Below are 17,008 nucleotides of genomic sequence, written 5' to 3'. Positions count from 1 at the left end.
TTTTTTTTTTTTTTTTTTTTTTTTTTTTTTTTTTTTTTTTTTTTTTTTTTTTTTTTTTTTTTGTAAAATAAAGACGAAGAAAAAAAATTATATTTTCTCTCTTATTTACTAGTGCGACGAAGAATAAAATTATCACTATATTTATTCATTTTTCTACTTCTTCTCTCAAGTGCAAGATAACCCCAAGGGGTTGTGGGTTTTTTTCTACCAATTGGGCCCCTCTGTTCACCACCCCAACGAGGATGGTCTACAAGGTTCATAACTACCACTCTTACTGCAGGATGCTTACCTAGCCAACATTTAGATTCGGCTCTACCCAAACCTTTTTGGTTTACCCCAGCATTCCCCACTAGTCCGACTGTTGCTTAGCAATTTTTGGATATCAAACGGAGCTCCCCAGAAGGTAATTTTAATGTGGCCGATTTCCCCTCTTTTGCAATCAGTTTCGCTATATGTTACAATTTACAATTTTTTTTTTTTGTTCTTGAAACGCGTACCGTTTACAGTTTAGCACAATTTATAGTTTTATAGTTTCTGTTATGCATGTTTGAGAATTCTGATAGTTTGAACATGCTTTGAGTTTTTGAGTATGCCTTGGTTGATTTTATTCCCTGTATTGAGCATGTTGGGCAATCTTATTTAGAATGTGTACCAACTGATTTGAGGATAAATGATTCACAGTATTCTTGAATCTATAAGAAATCTAAGAGGGAGAGACCCAAAAACTAAGAGCTTCATTCTCGAGTTTGGAGAATTGTTAAGGCTCGTTTCTTGCTCCAAATTACTACCCTCACTTCTTTATTTATAGAAGAAGCTTACACCGATCTTGAATCATCCAGAACAATCTTGATTTTTAAATTCAAGTTTCAAGAATTTTCATTGAAAAAATTTATCCGTTCAGGAGGTTGTCGACTCCAACTTTGAACATCAGCCATTGGATGTGAAGTCCTCCCAGTCATCTAGATCATGACAAGATACTATTACAAATTTGACTATTACTATTTTTGTTAGGGTGTTGAGAATCTCTTCCTTTAAGCCTCTAACATTCTTGGAGTCTCTTTGATCCTCCACTTGCATCCCTTAAACATTTTTTAGGCACCTTAAACTTACTCGAATGCCCTAACCTTACTTAGGGTCTTACAGACTTGAATTAAGTTTTTGATTCCTAAGTGTATAAATTCCTAAGTGTAATGAACTGTTGTGCTAGCATGATTGATTTTATTCATATGTTTGAGCATGACTACTAGTGAACGAGATTAGTATCATGTTTGACATTATGAGATAGAATTAGGCTATAGGATACATACATGCTAGACTTAAGTAGTATAGAGTAGATTTGCGTAAACTGTTAGAAGGCCCTAACAAGCCGAGTTAAGTGCTACACAGCTTAAGAACATCTTAGATTATTCTATGCTTAGATTGTTACCATGATTAGAGCCAAATATAGTCCCTTATTCTTGTTGATGTCATATAGGAACTATTACGGATAGTTAGCTTATCTTAGTAGTGAACCTACCTCAATTAGTAGGAGTCTACTTATGCACCAAGAGGTCAGTTAGCTTATCTTAGTAGTGAACCTACCTCAATTAGTAGGAGTCTACTTATGCACCAAGTGGTCAACCTAAATTGGTCCTGATAAGGTAGAGCCTTGAAATCAGGGTGAACTTAGAACATGATGAAATTAAAACTCGTTAAGATATGAGTGTACTATGAACTAAGCCCATTTAGTAGGGCTCTTGCTTCACAAACCAACCTACAAGATGAGGGACTACATACATACTTAGTAGATTATAGGCATGAGGGTTGCTCCCTCTAGAACTTGGCACTGACTTAAGGTTCGCCACTTAGCCCTTTGCAAAACTCATGATACCATGAGAACCATAGAATAGACATGGAGAAACGTCTAGATAATTCCCTAAGATTTGTATTAATTCCCAAAAGTAGATACACTCCGAGGTCGATTAAGGCCTCGATCAATCTAACTACGAGAATATATGATATCAGTTAAGGTGAACCAATCATTACCCACTAAGCCTTGAGATTTAGAATTAAACTTTATAGTTTAAGAATAATATAGTATATTTACATTTAAGTGGTCTCAATCACAAGTCTGTTAGAAAAGTGAATCATTACATAAAAAAACTATACTTTTTCAGGCATTCAAACTGGCCGCATAAATCATTTCCCTTTCTTATGGTATACCAGATCTGCTGTCTCCTATTGGTCTATTTGGGCTGCACATCTTCTTTCGTTTTCTATGCGATCTTTTGCCATAATTCCTCCTCAGCTGTCTTGTCCAAACTAAATCTCATTACTACACTTTGGCTGACACAAGAGAATTTCATGTCCTTATGCTAATCATATAACTCTTTATGATAGAGCATGGCAAAGCAACTGATTCTTAATGGGACTATTTAAGAACATTTTAAAGTCTTGTTTAACATTAAAATGAACGTATTTTAGAACTAATTAGCAAAGAAACTGATAACCATACCAAACAGAGATCACAAAATCAGAGGGTAAATGAACTAAGATTAGTCAAAACAACAAAGATTTAGGACAAAATAACTCACATTGAACCACAAACCTTCCAACTTCTTCTAACATACACAACTACTACATAACTATAGTTATTTTGTTGAACATGTCCCACTACAGCAGCAACTACAAATATTACAGATGCTATTATGAGTACTTCTCTTCTATTCTCAATTCTCATGGTGAGGATGAAACAGGCTCCGTACCTGAAAAGTGCAATGCAGAGTCTTCTTTCGAGATTGCATCGTACTTCACGGGTGTCATTGGTCTCATACTATCCCTTCTTCCATCTTTATTCATTGATCTAGATCCATTCTGATTCAGTGATAACCGTCTGCTGCTAGGTGTTCCGTTCGCAGCTCCATTCGCACGAGGCCCCGCTGCCTTCTTTGTACCAATGGGTCGAACAGGGCTAGGTCTTGGATTGGTGATGGCCTCTTGGTCTGTGCTTTGTTGTTCGTGGAATTTTTTCTGGTCCTGCAATGTCCACCGTAAGAGGCTATTAAGGGAAAAGAAGAGGTAGCTTAAGATTTCCCATACCCATTTTGCTATCCAAATTCCAACGTGCTCATGTGGTGCAACGTCAAACAAAAGTAACATGTACACAAATAAGTTCATAAGTATCAAAGGGATTGAAACAATTTACCCTCGATCGTCGTTTTTCTTCCTCCCTTTCATGCCTGAGCATGGTATATTCGTCTAGCATAGCAAGGAGAGGAACGCCGTCGTAAATAAACGATAAGCCACGATCTTCCTCCCAAGCCCGAGTTTTGGCAATCAAAGTGTCAACAAGAGCTACATAACCAAGCCATCAAGAAGAGGAAAGCATTAGTATCCAGGGAATCGTAAGGAGAATATTGAAAGTCTTCATACGTATTTACAACAAACCTGGAATTTTGTTGACCAGAATTCTAGCTTTCTCTGCTCGCTTGAGATTCAGATGAGCCCCTCTGCTAGCATTATACCTGTTATCATCCTGCAAAGTGATGCCAATGGTGTAACAAAACACAAAACTCAGACAACTATTACAGTATTTTTGAAAAATTAAAAGTAGCATACACATTTTAGTCTCAGACTTTGGGAGTGGCATTCAAAATTTCAACTGTGAAACAGACATAATGCATGAGTTGCCAATCCTTGAACTTTTATCGACCATCGTAAGAAAGTAAATTTGAAATTAAAAGTTTCCCCTCAAGGTTGTTAAAATGCGTCTGCTAGAGAGAGTTTTCCACTCTTATAAAGAATGTTTCCTTCCCTCTCCAATTAATATGGAATCTTACAATCCACCCTCTTCAGAGCCCAGCATGCTCACTGGCACTCGTTCCCCTCTCCAATCGATGTAGGATCTCACAATCCACCCCCCTTCGAAGCCCAGCGTCCTCACTGGCACTAGTTCTTCTCTGAAATCAATGTGAGATCTCACAGCTTTGGAAACCATGTCAACATTTTAGATCTGTAACTATACCAAGTAACTGCAGCCATGTAGAAACGAATCTTCCATGGCTGCTTTCATATCCTGTTGCCATTGAAAACTAGAACAAGTTTTGGATATTATAAGGTTCTATGTACAATAAAAAAAATATATATATATCAAGCATCCAGCATGTTCAGTCAATAAAAAAATAAAAAAATAAAAAAAATCGGATATAATGAAAACCCATGACCAGGGAATTACAAAATGGCAATTCTACAGAAAATTATGAACTTGCAACAAGTGCAAGAGTTTCCTAGGACAAGCCCACCGCTTGCAGATATTGTCCTCTTGGAGTTTTCCCTTCGGGCTTCCCCTCAAGGTTTTTAAAACACGTCTGATAGGAAGTGGTTTCCACACCCTTAGAAAAAATGGTTCGTTATCCTTCAACCGATGTGGGATCTCACAATTTATATTGGCAAATCAACATAATAAAAAATTTTACTTGGGGTTAGCTAATTTTTAATATGATAGCAAGAAAGGACAAGTACCCGATTGTAGTCTTCTAGCCAGCTCTCTTCTTCACATGCTAGCATCCATTTTTCAACCTTGTCCAATATTTCTTTCCTGCTGAGAACTTCTTCTTTGGCCTTTGCTATTTGATCGTCCATGTCATCCAGTAATTCAGCAGGCTCAACGTTACCAGAATCAATCAGTGCCAAAATTTTGTCTCGAGCTGCATCTGGGTCTACTTCTATGTGAGCATGAGAAAATATCTCTTCAAGTTCAGACTGCTTCTTGAATGCAATTTCCTTCATCTTACTAGCCTTGAGTTGATCAAGCCTCTCAACCTCCACCTCAGCCTTTAGAACAAATAGTAGACAAATAGAGTCAACAGCCACACCTATTAATTTACAGCAAGATATCTACAGAAGACTCAAATACCTGCTCAATCAAATCGAGAGCAAGCGCCCCTGGGACAGTCACTTCATCTACTGATGCTGATATGTTACACGTGACATGGTCAAACAAACTTCTTTCCTCCGAGGGGGTGTCCATTAAATTCCAAAGATCAATCAGCTGAGTTGCCAATTCTTGAAGCTGTACATGACACAATACAAAATAATACAAAGTTAAAAATCTCCACACAAAGAACTAAACGGAAAAATACATAGTACTCCGCCCTTGACTATATCACATCTCATAATCTAGAGGTCGAAATAGTGCAAGCTCTAATACGCATGAGAATGTACAAATTAAAGATTATCTTTATCCCAACAACTGATACATACAAGTGCCACTGAAATATCGTAGAGTAGCCCATGCATTGGTTCAAACTCCAAAAAAGTTCATTTAAACTAGATACAATACCATAAAAAGTTCATTTAAATATCATTTTAAATGATAAAACATGATCGATACTAACATATATGCTTCACGTCCATATAAATGCATGTTTTCATACTTTGCAGCAGGGAATGAAAGAAAATGTAATTTTGAAATTCTCTTCTTAGAGTGCGTTTGGATTAACTTCTTAAGTGATTTTGAAGGGTCTAAAGTGTTTATTAAAAAATCTTTGGTAACAAATAGAAATCACTTTTGAAATCATTTTTTGAAGAATCATTTTAAAGTTGAATTTCCAAAGAGTGATGATTATAAAGTGGTTGATCTTAAATCACTTTAGGATCACCTCATAGTAATATAGTGTTTGTAGAATCACTAAAGATGTAGGTCAACGAATAAAATTTTGATTAAAAAAGCACACAAATATTTTAATTTAAACCATTTGAATGAATAGTGTTTTAAGAAAAAAAAAATATACATTTTGAAGAAGTGTTTAAACTAGAAAGTGCCCCAAACTCACCATTATAGTAACAAGTCCAGAATATTAAATTTACCTTATGTAGCCTCTGCTTTTTATCTTCTTTCAGTGCTAAGACCATCTTTGCCAGCTTGGATAAAGTGTCATTGCTAATGCTTTTAGATTGCACACCAGTTGCGTCATTTAAGCTTGGGTGAACCTCAGTTACAGTAGCAAAGAAATCGATTCCAAGGACGGCACAGAGATCATGCACGGTGCTCACAAATTCAAGAACTTTGTGCAATCTATCACTCTGTTCATATTTGAATAAATGATCGAAGATTAGCTTGATGAAAGACAAAAATAAATAGATTGCTCCCCTGTCTAGAGCCTCACCTTTTCTTTCTGCAGTTCCTGGAGTTGGCAATGGTATTCGTCGAGCTTTTCTACCGAAAGATGAGATTCATCTACCAGTGGATTCTCGCCAAGGTTTAAACTCCCAGAAATCTCCCCACATATCTTCTGAATCTCTGATTGAACGTCAAAAAATTCCTTAACCCTCTGTTCTTTCTGTTTCCAGAGCTGTTCAAGAGCCGGTGCTATGGCTGCAAGCTGTTCTTTGATTGTTCCAGAAGCCTTCTCAGGCTGTAATTAAAAGAGAGAATAGAACTTGATTGAATCACAAGATAAATGCATCAGCATTTTCAGATATAAACAGCCACATAGTATTTACTCACAAATTCAGAAAAACTTTTTTCACCAAGAGCAGATAGAAGACTCGAAAGCTCAAGCTTTGCATCTGATAAAGACTGCAGAAGCTTTGCCCTGGACTTATCAGCTTGCTCAACTTTCCTTTTATAGACATCCAAACATTCCTGATCTATCTGAAGCAGCATTTTATCTCGTTCCTTATCACTTTCACCAACTTCATCCCAAATTTCCTAAGATAATCTTTGGTGAGTCCAATAGAAAAATTTTAGACGCAAAAGAGGAATCAAAAGACCAACAGAGTGATTTATTTACTTGCAGTTTCTGCAATAGGGTACCGCATGTGGTTTCTCCTTGAAGAGGATTTTGAATATCTGCCACCGCCATTCACGAATCTGTTAAATTCACACCTTTTTCTGCAACAATCAAACTCTGCAAGTTAGGCTCTGTATATGAAACCATGCAATGCACCAAAACAATTTCTTAACAAATGTATGTCTGTGCATGTCGTGTGTATATGTGTATTCATAAACTCAACCTACATTTCATCTCACCCATCAGTTAAGAAAGTAGTTCATTTCATTCAAACGCACTAAAATCGACCAAATAAACCCTCCTAACGCACAAGACAACCCAAAAATAAACAACAAGAAAGTTTTTAAGATCAAGACTGAACTCACTCCCCCAATCAACAAAATTAGTCAACAAAAGAATGACAAATCTCTCATTTCTCATATTCACACAAAACGCAGAATCACAACCAAGTTTAAACCCTACGTTTCATAAAACCAAGAGCAACAGACTTCGTAATATCTGACAGCCCACAAAATAAAAGAGCAGCAGAGAAAAATGGCTACTTAGAATCCTCCTCGAAGCTGTTATTCGTGGTACTATAGTTTCAGATCTGCGATTAGCACGAGCAACATAATACACCAAAGATTTTTTATAAAAAAAACTGCTCAAGAGAGATAGAAACCACAAAAACCTCCTCATTACCAAAATCAAGAACAAGAAACACAGAACGAGAAGCAAGCGATCCTAAACCCTAAATTTCAGAGAATTAAGAATCCAGAACACACGGATCTCCTCCATTTCCAGATTCGGCCAGTCACATTCCAGGAAACGGAACAACACATTGAAAAACGAAAGAAAAGGAAAAGAAAGAGAGGCGCACCACTTGCATTAACAGCAAAAGAAAGCAAGAAAGAGAGAGAGAAACAAAAAAAACAGGAGACCAGATCTTGGAAGAAGCAAGAACGTATTCAGATCTAGAAGAAAATGGAGGTTGTAATGTAAGCGTTGGTGCGTGTGGGTGTGAGTGATGATGAAGATCAAGGCTGCTGTGTAAGAGAGAGAGTAGAGAGAGAGAGAGAGAGAGAGAGTGTAAGAGACAACAAACCAGAACATGTAACAGATTAGCGGAGAAAATGACGGATGGGAAGGAGGGTTGGTGATGGGACCCTTAAATACTAACAACAATATCCAATAATTAACAATCTCTGGAATTGCTCTTATTTACCAAAATGACACTCTCACTCTCACTCGCTCAGCTACCACTCCCCGTCCTTTCAATAATGCCTTCAATCTTTATTTTATTTATTTTAATAGATTTTTACTCCAAATTTTATTAAAAAAAAAAAAAAAAAAGGTTAAAAGTTATTTTCGAAAGAATATAATTTTTTTTAATAAATAACAAACTCAGAGAAATAGGTAAAATTTTATTTTTAAAGAAGTAAATTACTGTTAATTTGGACTTTTATATGGAATGATTTAACTATATAATGATTTAAACTTAAAATTTAAAAGAAAAAAAAAAGAGTATTTTGAATCTAATTTTAAAAATAATTGTTTTACAGTTAAGCTTATTTATTACTTTTTTTTTTTTTTTAATATGAACAAAAGAAACATACTTTTGACTTTTTTTTAAAACCAATATTTCAAAAGTGATGGTAATAAATAAATTTGATTTTAGCAATCAATAAACTGGCGCCAAAAATTCATTATCAATTGACTTTTAGCTAACCATTTACAGTTTTTTTTTTTAATATATTTTTTAAAACTAAATTAATAATAAAAAATAAATCCTTAATGACTAAAATTTTAAAAGTTTCAATACAATAATATTTTATTTAAAAAATATTTTTTTTTATTAATACCTCATAAATTATAATACCAGATGTGACAATTTATTTATAAAAATTAATTTTGTGAACAATATTTTTAAAATTAAAATAAATAACAACATATCTTAATTATCTCTACTTTTAATTTTTACCGACATTTAAAATAATTTTGAAACTAAAAAAATTAAAATGTAATTTTTAGAGAAACTTGAGCCAAAATTCACAGTTATAAATAATAATAATAATAATAATAATGTATAAAAAAAATTTAGTCCATAATATTAATTAAAATATCGTTCAATTTGTTTGAATCATTTATTTACATTGTTTTTAATAAGAATAAAATATTAATTTTTAAAATAAAAATAAAATAAGTATATGTATATATAATTGTATAATTTTTAAAATCAACCACAGTTGAATTAAATCCAATCTACGGATTTTTTTTATTTAATTTTTATAAAAGTAAAATTATGAGCATTTTATATATATATAAAATAGAATAATTAAATAGTTTGAAATGAAGAGGGCAAAGAAGAATGAGTATTTATGTTAGTTGTGGGTCCATTTATATGACCCATTATTACAACCAATTTTACGACATGTTTCTCCCTCTCCTGGTGGGATCCAACCTAAGAATTTTTGTTTCTATACTATTTCATCATTTTTTTTATTCTTTTAACTTTTTGTTTTTAATACTCCCCGACCCGATTAATCAAAGGATTTGATCATCTTACTTTTTAGTCGATACTCGAGATTCCGTATTTAACCCACTTATGGTAAATGTAAGAATGAAAATAGAATTTTCGAACCCCATACACATACATACATGCACGCATACATACACACACACACATATATATATATATATATATATATATATACACCGTTGAGACCATTGTAGAAAACATGTAAATTGAATACGAATCAATCCTACCTTTGTAGATATTATAGTTGGTAAGTTTGTTAGTATGAAACTGCTTCCACAGGGTCTAGAACTTCTTCTAGCTTCCTAGCTATTGAACTTCATCCACAAGGTCGGGAACTTGGTGAGTCTCTTGAAAGAAAATCTTTGAACCATTTTAGAGTGAGAAGTCCATAGAATCTTCTATTCTAAAAGAAAAAGTAGTTCATTTTGACTCAACCGTCCTATTTATAGGAACTTTGTAAAACTAACTCACCAAACGTTCTAATGATATAAAATTAATTAATTAAATTTTTTAATTAATCAAATTTTCTTCATTAACTATAGATCATTTATAGACCCAGATCACGATGTGGATTTATAGACTGACAACAAAAAATACTATAAAATCCCTTATGGAATGTGGATTAGTAAATAAGAAGCATTTTAGGATTCTTTTAGAATTAAACAAAAATTTCATTTTCAATGAGCACTGCATTACAACATTCTTGACGTAAACAGAACATTTAACGACAACAACTATAATATCATTTCTTGATTGGAACTCACCCTTTGAGTTAATGTGTGATGCAAGTGATTTTGAAAAGTGTTACACCCTATCGATTACATAAATAAGATGTTGAAAAAAGTTAGAGCTCATATTATCTCTATGCTAGAATATTGCATTAGTAATGACAAAATATTTAGATTCCTTGAAATGGAAAGAGGAACCAACTGATACTAAAGATCCGTAAACCTGCTTTGAGAAAAGATGAGGTATTACATGAGTAGGCGATGTGAGGAATTACCAATATCTATAGAAACGAGTCAAGACCTGTAAACTCGCCTTAAGAGGGGAGAGGGACTATATGAGTAGGTAACATGAAGAACCACCACTGAGTGTAGAATAAACCTGCCTTGATAGAGGGCGAGGAACCATATAAGTAAATAACATGATAAACCGCTATGGTGTGTATAATAACTCGCCTTAAGAGGGAACAAGGGCTTACACAAGTAGTTAATTGAGGATATACTTAGTGTGTAGAACAAAAAGCTCACCTTGAGAGGGGGCGATGGACGACATAAGTAGTATATAGAGGAGCTCTTATTGTGTATGGAATAAACCTGCTCCAACAGAAGACAAGGGAGTGCATAAATAGTTAAGTTATGATAGGCGCCATTATAGAGTGTGGTAGGAGTTAGAGGGTTCCTGAACTAGGTCAAAACTTTTTAGAGTTCGATTAAAGTTTTTATACTTACCCCTCCCTCCTTTTTTTCAAGTAATCACAGGCACGGGTCAGTAAGCCAAACCAGTGAATGGATTCTTGATTCTGGGTGCTCCTATCATATGTGTCCCAATAGAGAGATGTTTTTGGACTTCAAAGAGTTCAATGGTGGAGTTGTCTATATGGGCAATGATAGTACTTGCAAGATGATGAGAATGACCTCAGTACAAATCAAGATGTCTGATGGGGTTATACGAAAACTCAATGATGTGAGGTATGTCCCTAACTTGAAGAAAAAGTTGATTTCCCTCAGCGTTTTCTATGCGAGTGGTTATCACATCATTTTGGAAGGAGGTAATTTGAAAGTAGCTCGTGGAGCTTTGGTGGCAATTAAAGGAACTAGAAGAGGTAGCATATACTACCTCAACGGAACCACAATATTTGGGCATGCTGTTGTGGCAAGTTCGAAAGAACAAGACATATCGAAATTATGGCACATGAGACTTGGGCATGCTGATGAGAAAGCGCTTCAAACATTGGTGAACCAAGGAGTCCTTAAGGGTGCCACAATTGGTAAAATTGATTTCTATGAACATTGTATATTTGGTAAACAAAAAAATGTGAAGTTTGGTACATCTATACACCAAACAAAGGGCATTTTGAATTATGTTCACAATCCCACGAAGAATGTCTCATTGGGAGGAAAGATGTAGTTTGTCACCTTTATTGATGACTACTCGAGGAGAGTTTGGATGTATCCCATGAGGCACAAAAACAAGGTTCTCCAAATCTTCCTAGAGTGGAAGAAAATGGTAGAGAATCAGACGGACAGGAAAATCAAAAAGTTGAGATAGACAACGGTGGAGAATATACTTATGATCCATTCCTTAGAGTATGTCGAGATGAAGAGATCGTTCAACACTTCACTGTTCCTGGTAAGCCACAACAAAATGGAGTTGCTGAGAGAATGAACCAAACATTAATAGAGAAGGTTCGATGCATATTGTCTCAAGTAGGATTGAGTAATGCATTTTGGGCTGAGGCTCTCAGTTATGCAGTTTACTTGGTGAATCGTTTACCTATTTCTGGAAATGGTGGGAAAACTCCGCTTGAGGTATGGTTGGGTACTCCTGTTAGTGATTATGATAAATTGCATGTGTTTGGGTGTCCTGCTTATTATCATGTGACAGACTTAAATCTGGATCCTACAGCAAAAAAAGACAAGTTTATGGGCTTTAGCAAAGGCGTGAAGGGCTATAAGTTATGGTGTCCAGAAACAAGTAAGATTGTTAATAGTCGAGATGTGACATTCGATGAGTCTGAAATGTTTTTGCAAAAAATTGAAAATAATGACGAGACATTGAAGTAAGTGGAGAAGGTGGTGTTCTCTCCTGATATGGTTGCTCCTACTGAAGAACCTATTGATCAGGTAGATAATAACTCTGATGTCTTAGAATAGGAGGAACAAAACCTTGTAAATGAAAGAGTAGAGGAACCTGAGTCAATCACCAGAAATAGACCACGAAGGAAAATTCGAAAACTTGAAAGGTTTGATGATACAATAGCATACGCTTTCCCTTTGATTGATGGAGTTCCCAACAACTACAAAGATGCTATCCAGAGCCCGGATAGATTGCACTGGCAAGAGGCTGTGAATCAGGAGATAGCATCATTGGAGATAAATCAAACTTGGGATTTGGTACAACTTCCAAAAGGTAAGAAGGAAATTGGTTGTAAATGAGTTTTTGCAAAAAAAAGAAGATTCTTCTAGTATACGTTATAAGTCTCGACTTGTGGCTAAAGGCTATGCACAAAAAGAAGGTATTGATTACAATGAAATTTTCTCACTTGTGGTAAAACATTCTTCCATTCGAATTTTGTTGGCTTTGGTTGCTCAATTTAATCTTGAGCTTGTACAACTCGATGTAAAAACTGCTTTTTTGCATGGAGATTTGGAAGAAGAAATATATATGGCGCAACCGATTAGTTTTCGAGTAGTTGGATAGCAACATTTGGTATGCAGATTGAAGAAATCTGGCTGAAGCAATCTCCTCACCAATAGTATAAAAAGTTTGATCATTTCATAGTAGAGCATATGTATACTCATAGTCAATTTGATCATTGTGTGTATTATCAGTATCTTGATGATGGATCGTTTATCTATTTGCTCTTATATGTTGATAATATGTTAATTGCTTCAAAGAGATAGGTGGAAATGAAAGACATTTGAAATGAAATGAAAGACTTAGGCAATGTAAAGAAAATACTTGGAATGAAGATAGAGCGAGATCGGAAAAAAGGTACAGTCTAGTTGACTCAGTCTCAATATCTACACAAGGTATTGACAAGATTTAGTTTGAATAATTCAACCAAACCTGGTACTCCACTTGCTCCTCATTTCAAGCTTAGTGCTTCCATGTGTCCAAGTTATGACGATGTCAAAAGGTATATGGAGAATATTTCTTATACAAATGTTGTTGGTGCTTTGATGTATGCTATGGTATGTACTCGATCTGATCTTTCACAGGTAGTAAGCATGGTGAGTCGTTATATGCATAATCTTGGTAAAGAGCATTGGCAGGCTGTCAAATGGATTCTTAGGTACATTCTTGGTACTATTGATGTTGGTATTAAGTTTCAAAAACAAGAAATGTTTAATCTTAACAACCTTGTAGTTGGTTATGTGGATTCTGATTATGCTGGTGATTTGGATAAGCGACGATCTACTACGGGTTATTTATTTACTATGGCTGATGGACCTGTTTGTTGGCGTTCAACATTGCACTCTGCTGTTGTATTGTCTACCACCGAAGTAGAGTATATGGCAGTTATGGAAGCTTGTAAAGAAGCTATTTGGATGCATGGTTTGATCAATGACTTGAGTATTTTGCAGGAACATATAGATGTGTTTTGTGATAGTCAAAGTGCTATTTGTTTGTCAAAAAATCAAGTTCATCATGCTCGTACTAAACATATTGATGTCTGTTTTCACTTTATTCGAGAAATTATGAGTGAAGGGGACATTCGTTTATTAAAAATTAAAACGGCTGATAACCCTGCTGATATGTTGACAAAGGTGATCGCTCGTACAAAGATCTAGCATTGTTTGGATTTCATATTCATATAGCATTTTTTCCTATTCAAAACACATATTCTTGTTAACTTTGTTAATACACAGCAATCAAACTATTCACGTGATTCCATAACGAGAAAAATTATCGCGAAGATAAATAAATAAGAAGATGAAGAAAAGCAAATGAAAAACCATTCATATTTAATTTGAACAGATTTTAAAACAATTTTACTAGGAAGATAATACCAGACATTTTGTTGAATGCTTTGGTTGATTATATAGAAATGTTAGGCCAAATGGGTTTTGTATTTATAGCCAACATCAAGGGGGATTTTGTTGTAGTTTTGTTATTGATAAGTCCCTTTGGAGTCACTTTTGGTATAGGAATAAGAACAAAGATAGTGATTTTGGAATGTGTTCTTTTTATTATAATTATTATTTTATTATTCCTTATCTTATGAACTCTGCATCCGAGTATATTTTATTTTCACTCAAATGCATCTTAGAAAAATTTTCAAGAGGTCAACCAACATAGAATTACTCTAAGCAAAATACGCTTAATTATGGAGTTCCTATGATTGAACTACCGAAAATGAAGGTGCACCTTGTTCGTATAGCCAGTAACTTTCATTTACTTTAAAGGACTCCTCTCATTAGAACATCGTCTTTAATTCATTCATATACGGCTCATTTACTCAGATGTCACAATACATTACGTAAAGCATCGAAGAATGTTTACTTTTAATCAGGCTTATCTTCATCCTTTTATAAGATATTATTAAAAAAAAACTTCTAAAGATGTCTACTTGGGTAAGGTTATCATAATTTTTTTTGAAAAATATGAACTTTTTATAAAAACAAATTATTTAAAAAGTTTATTACATTTTTGCTAATTAAAACACCAAAAAATAAAATAAAATAAAATAAAAACGAACATAAAATAGAATAATTGCCTTACGAATCATGAAATTCGCAACAACAAAAAAAAAAAAATCACGAACATACTAAAAAAGATAGATATTCGAGAGGAGGAGATTTCCGTGACTAAAAAAAAAAAACAAAGACTAAATGATGAAAATCTGATGAAATTTAAATTAAAATAAAGATCGGTGAAATTAAATAGAAAATAAAATCTAAATATAAGGTGATGTTATTTAAATTGGAGAAATAATTTGGGATACGATTACAAAGCTAAATACAAAAGACTCAAAATATAAAGACGAACTACTGCTCCAGAATAGTCTCCTCTGTGTCCACACAGCTCTCGAATGCTCCTCTACCTCGACTAGGATACTGTGAACACTTGAAAAAAAAAAAAAAAAGGAAAATGGGTGAATTTTCTCCTTAATCCATTAGGTATCCACACAAACTTTAATTTGGACCTTCTAAGCATCTAGGGTGAATTTGAAGTTTAAGCTCCTTAGCTACTCATGGACCCACTTTAGATTCAAAGGAGCTGTCTTACCTTTACTTGAAATGTAAGGGTATCACATTGTTAAACGTAGAAGGTTATATCTATACATAGTAGGAGAATCCTCTATTCTTGAAGCTTCTGTCTCTTGGTTTGTTAACGTGTATCAAGACCCACGCATGTAATCTTCATTGTACACATCTACTATATATATATATATATGGTATTTGAGCCAAGGTATATTCATTAACAATGTCTACCATATCTTCTTCTTCTTCCTCCACCTCCCCATCCACCATCTTCAACAAGATCTCATTTACCATGACGTCGACCTTTGCCCCAATCCTCTCCGCTACGCTGTCACAATCCATCTCATCAAGAACAATTTCATCATATGGCGCGCCCAGCTCCTCCCACACTTACAGAGTATGAAACTTATGGGTACCTCGATAGCACCATTGACGCACCTACCAAGCTGGACCCTTTCTCAATTACTGCTGGTGCTGACCTAGTCTTTAATCCGGTCTATGATTGGTGGTATGATTAGGATAAACAGGTCTTTAACGGTCTTCTCTCCTCCATGTATGAGGAGATTCTTTGCGATGTGGTTGCTGCTACTACGTCCAAGGAGGCGTGGAATACCCTCTAGCGGATGTTTTCGTCGTCAACTCGTGCTCGCACTATTCAGATCCGTGTTGAGCTCGCCATGTCCAAAAAAACGCGATCTGTCTGTTGCAGATTATTTTTGCAAGATCGAAGGGATGACCATTTAAGTTTTGGTAGAAGAATAACTAAGCCAGAAACATAAACGATTGTAGTTTCAAGTGAGGATATTATTGAATACTCAATTTGGCTTACTAACCACAAATATTGCAAAATAGTTAAACTAAATACCTAAGAATAAGGTAACTTTCCAAAAGAAATCATTTTTATTTAACTATTTTTGACATAATCAAATTCTTCTAACAATTCCTCCCTTAACTTATTCTTCTTTGTCAAGAATTAATTTAAGTACAAAAAACTCTAAACACCTAATTCTTCATGCAACTTTTGAAATGCTTCTAATTTTAGTGGCTTTGTCAACAAATCAGCAAGTTGATTTTGGGTACCACAAAATAATAAATTAACTAAAAACTCTTATGTGTTTGGAATGTCCATGTAGAACTGAATTTTTGGATAGCTTAATAGTTATTATCACACATTAGCTTTGTTCATTCTATTTGAGAGTGACCAATCTCTTTGAGTATCCTCTTCAGCCAAACAGCTTAATATGCACAGACACTAGCAGTAACAAACTCAGCTTCTATGGTTGATAAGGTGACTATAGGTTGTTTATGAGAAGACCAAACTACTGCTCCTCCACTCATCATAAACACATAGCTTGAAGTACTCTTGCTATCTTCCATGTCTCTGGCATAGTCATATCAGTACATTCAATTAAATCACTAACTCCTCCCTTTCTATACAATACATCATAATCTACCGTACCTTTCAAGTACCTTAAAACCCTTTTAGCTGTTACAAAATGTTGTTGTGTTGGACATGCCATAAAACGACTAATCAAACTTACAACAAACATGACATCAGGACGAGTAGCTATGAGAAACATCAAAGATCTCACTATTTGTTTATATAAAGTTACATCTACTTTTGCACCATTTTCATCTTTACCAATTTTCTGTCATGGAACAATGGGATTACAAACAAAAGTGTAATTCTCTATACCAGATCAATTTAAAACTTAAGCCGCATACTTTCTTTGACATATAAAAATACCATCTAATTTTTGTATTACCCCTATTCTAAGAAAAAA

At 34.6% G+C, this 17,008-nt stretch overlaps 1 protein-coding gene and 1 long non-coding RNA gene across 2 annotated transcripts in view; one reads left to right on the top strand and one right to left on the bottom strand.

The window, feature by feature from the left end:
* The window catches only part of LOC111465161, an 18,853-nt gene extending 2,467 nt beyond the window's left edge, over positions 1-16,386 (top strand). Inside the window, exons 2-4 of the long non-coding RNA XR_002714159.1 lie at positions 1,256-1,259; positions 10,233-10,236; positions 16,376-16,386. This is a non-coding gene — a long non-coding RNA (uncharacterized LOC111465161). The remainder of the gene's footprint in view (positions 1-1,255; positions 1,260-10,232; positions 10,237-16,375) is intronic.
* LOC111500275 (65-kDa microtubule-associated protein 1-like) lies at positions 2,513-7,842 on the bottom strand. Its single transcript, XM_023151990.1, has 10 exons — positions 7,694-7,842; positions 6,774-6,874; positions 6,488-6,691; positions 6,147-6,395; positions 5,848-6,063; positions 4,895-5,050; positions 4,501-4,812; positions 3,427-3,514; positions 3,185-3,333; positions 2,513-3,015 (listed from the first exon to the last, which is right to left on the bottom strand). Exons 2-10 carry the CDS (start codon positions 6,843-6,845, stop codon positions 2,716-2,718), a joined length of 1,746 nt encoding a protein of 581 aa, XP_023007758.1. The 5' UTR covers positions 6,846-6,874; positions 7,694-7,842; the 3' UTR covers positions 2,513-2,715.
* Positions 16,387-17,008: the final 622 nt, after the last annotated feature.

Source organism: Cucurbita maxima, unplaced genomic scaffold (assembly GCF_002738345.1).
Source record: "Cucurbita maxima cultivar Rimu unplaced genomic scaffold, Cmax_1.0 Cma_Scf00028, whole genome shotgun sequence".
Classification (NCBI taxonomy): domain Eukaryota; kingdom Viridiplantae; phylum Streptophyta; class Magnoliopsida; order Cucurbitales; family Cucurbitaceae; genus Cucurbita; species Cucurbita maxima.
The sequence above is the reverse complement of the archived record's forward strand: the minus strand, read 5'-3'. Positions and strand labels throughout refer to the sequence as shown.

What these genes read in the sequence shown, in the direction of transcription:
- LOC111500275 (XM_023151990.1), bottom strand. Translation starts at nt 6,845, where the DNA reads ATGGCGGTGGCAGATATTCAAAATCCTCTTCAAGGAGAAACCACATGC. An exon ending in AAAAAAGTTTTTCTGAATTT is followed by an intron (nt 6,396 to 6,487) that starts GTGAGTAAATAC and finishes TTTTAATTACAG; the next exon opens with CCTGAGAAGGCTTCTGGAAC. An exon ending in TCTGGTCAACAAAATTCCAG is followed by an intron (nt 3,334 to 3,426) that starts GTTTGTTGTAAA and finishes TTGGTTATGTAG; the next exon opens with CTCTTGTTGACACTTTGATT.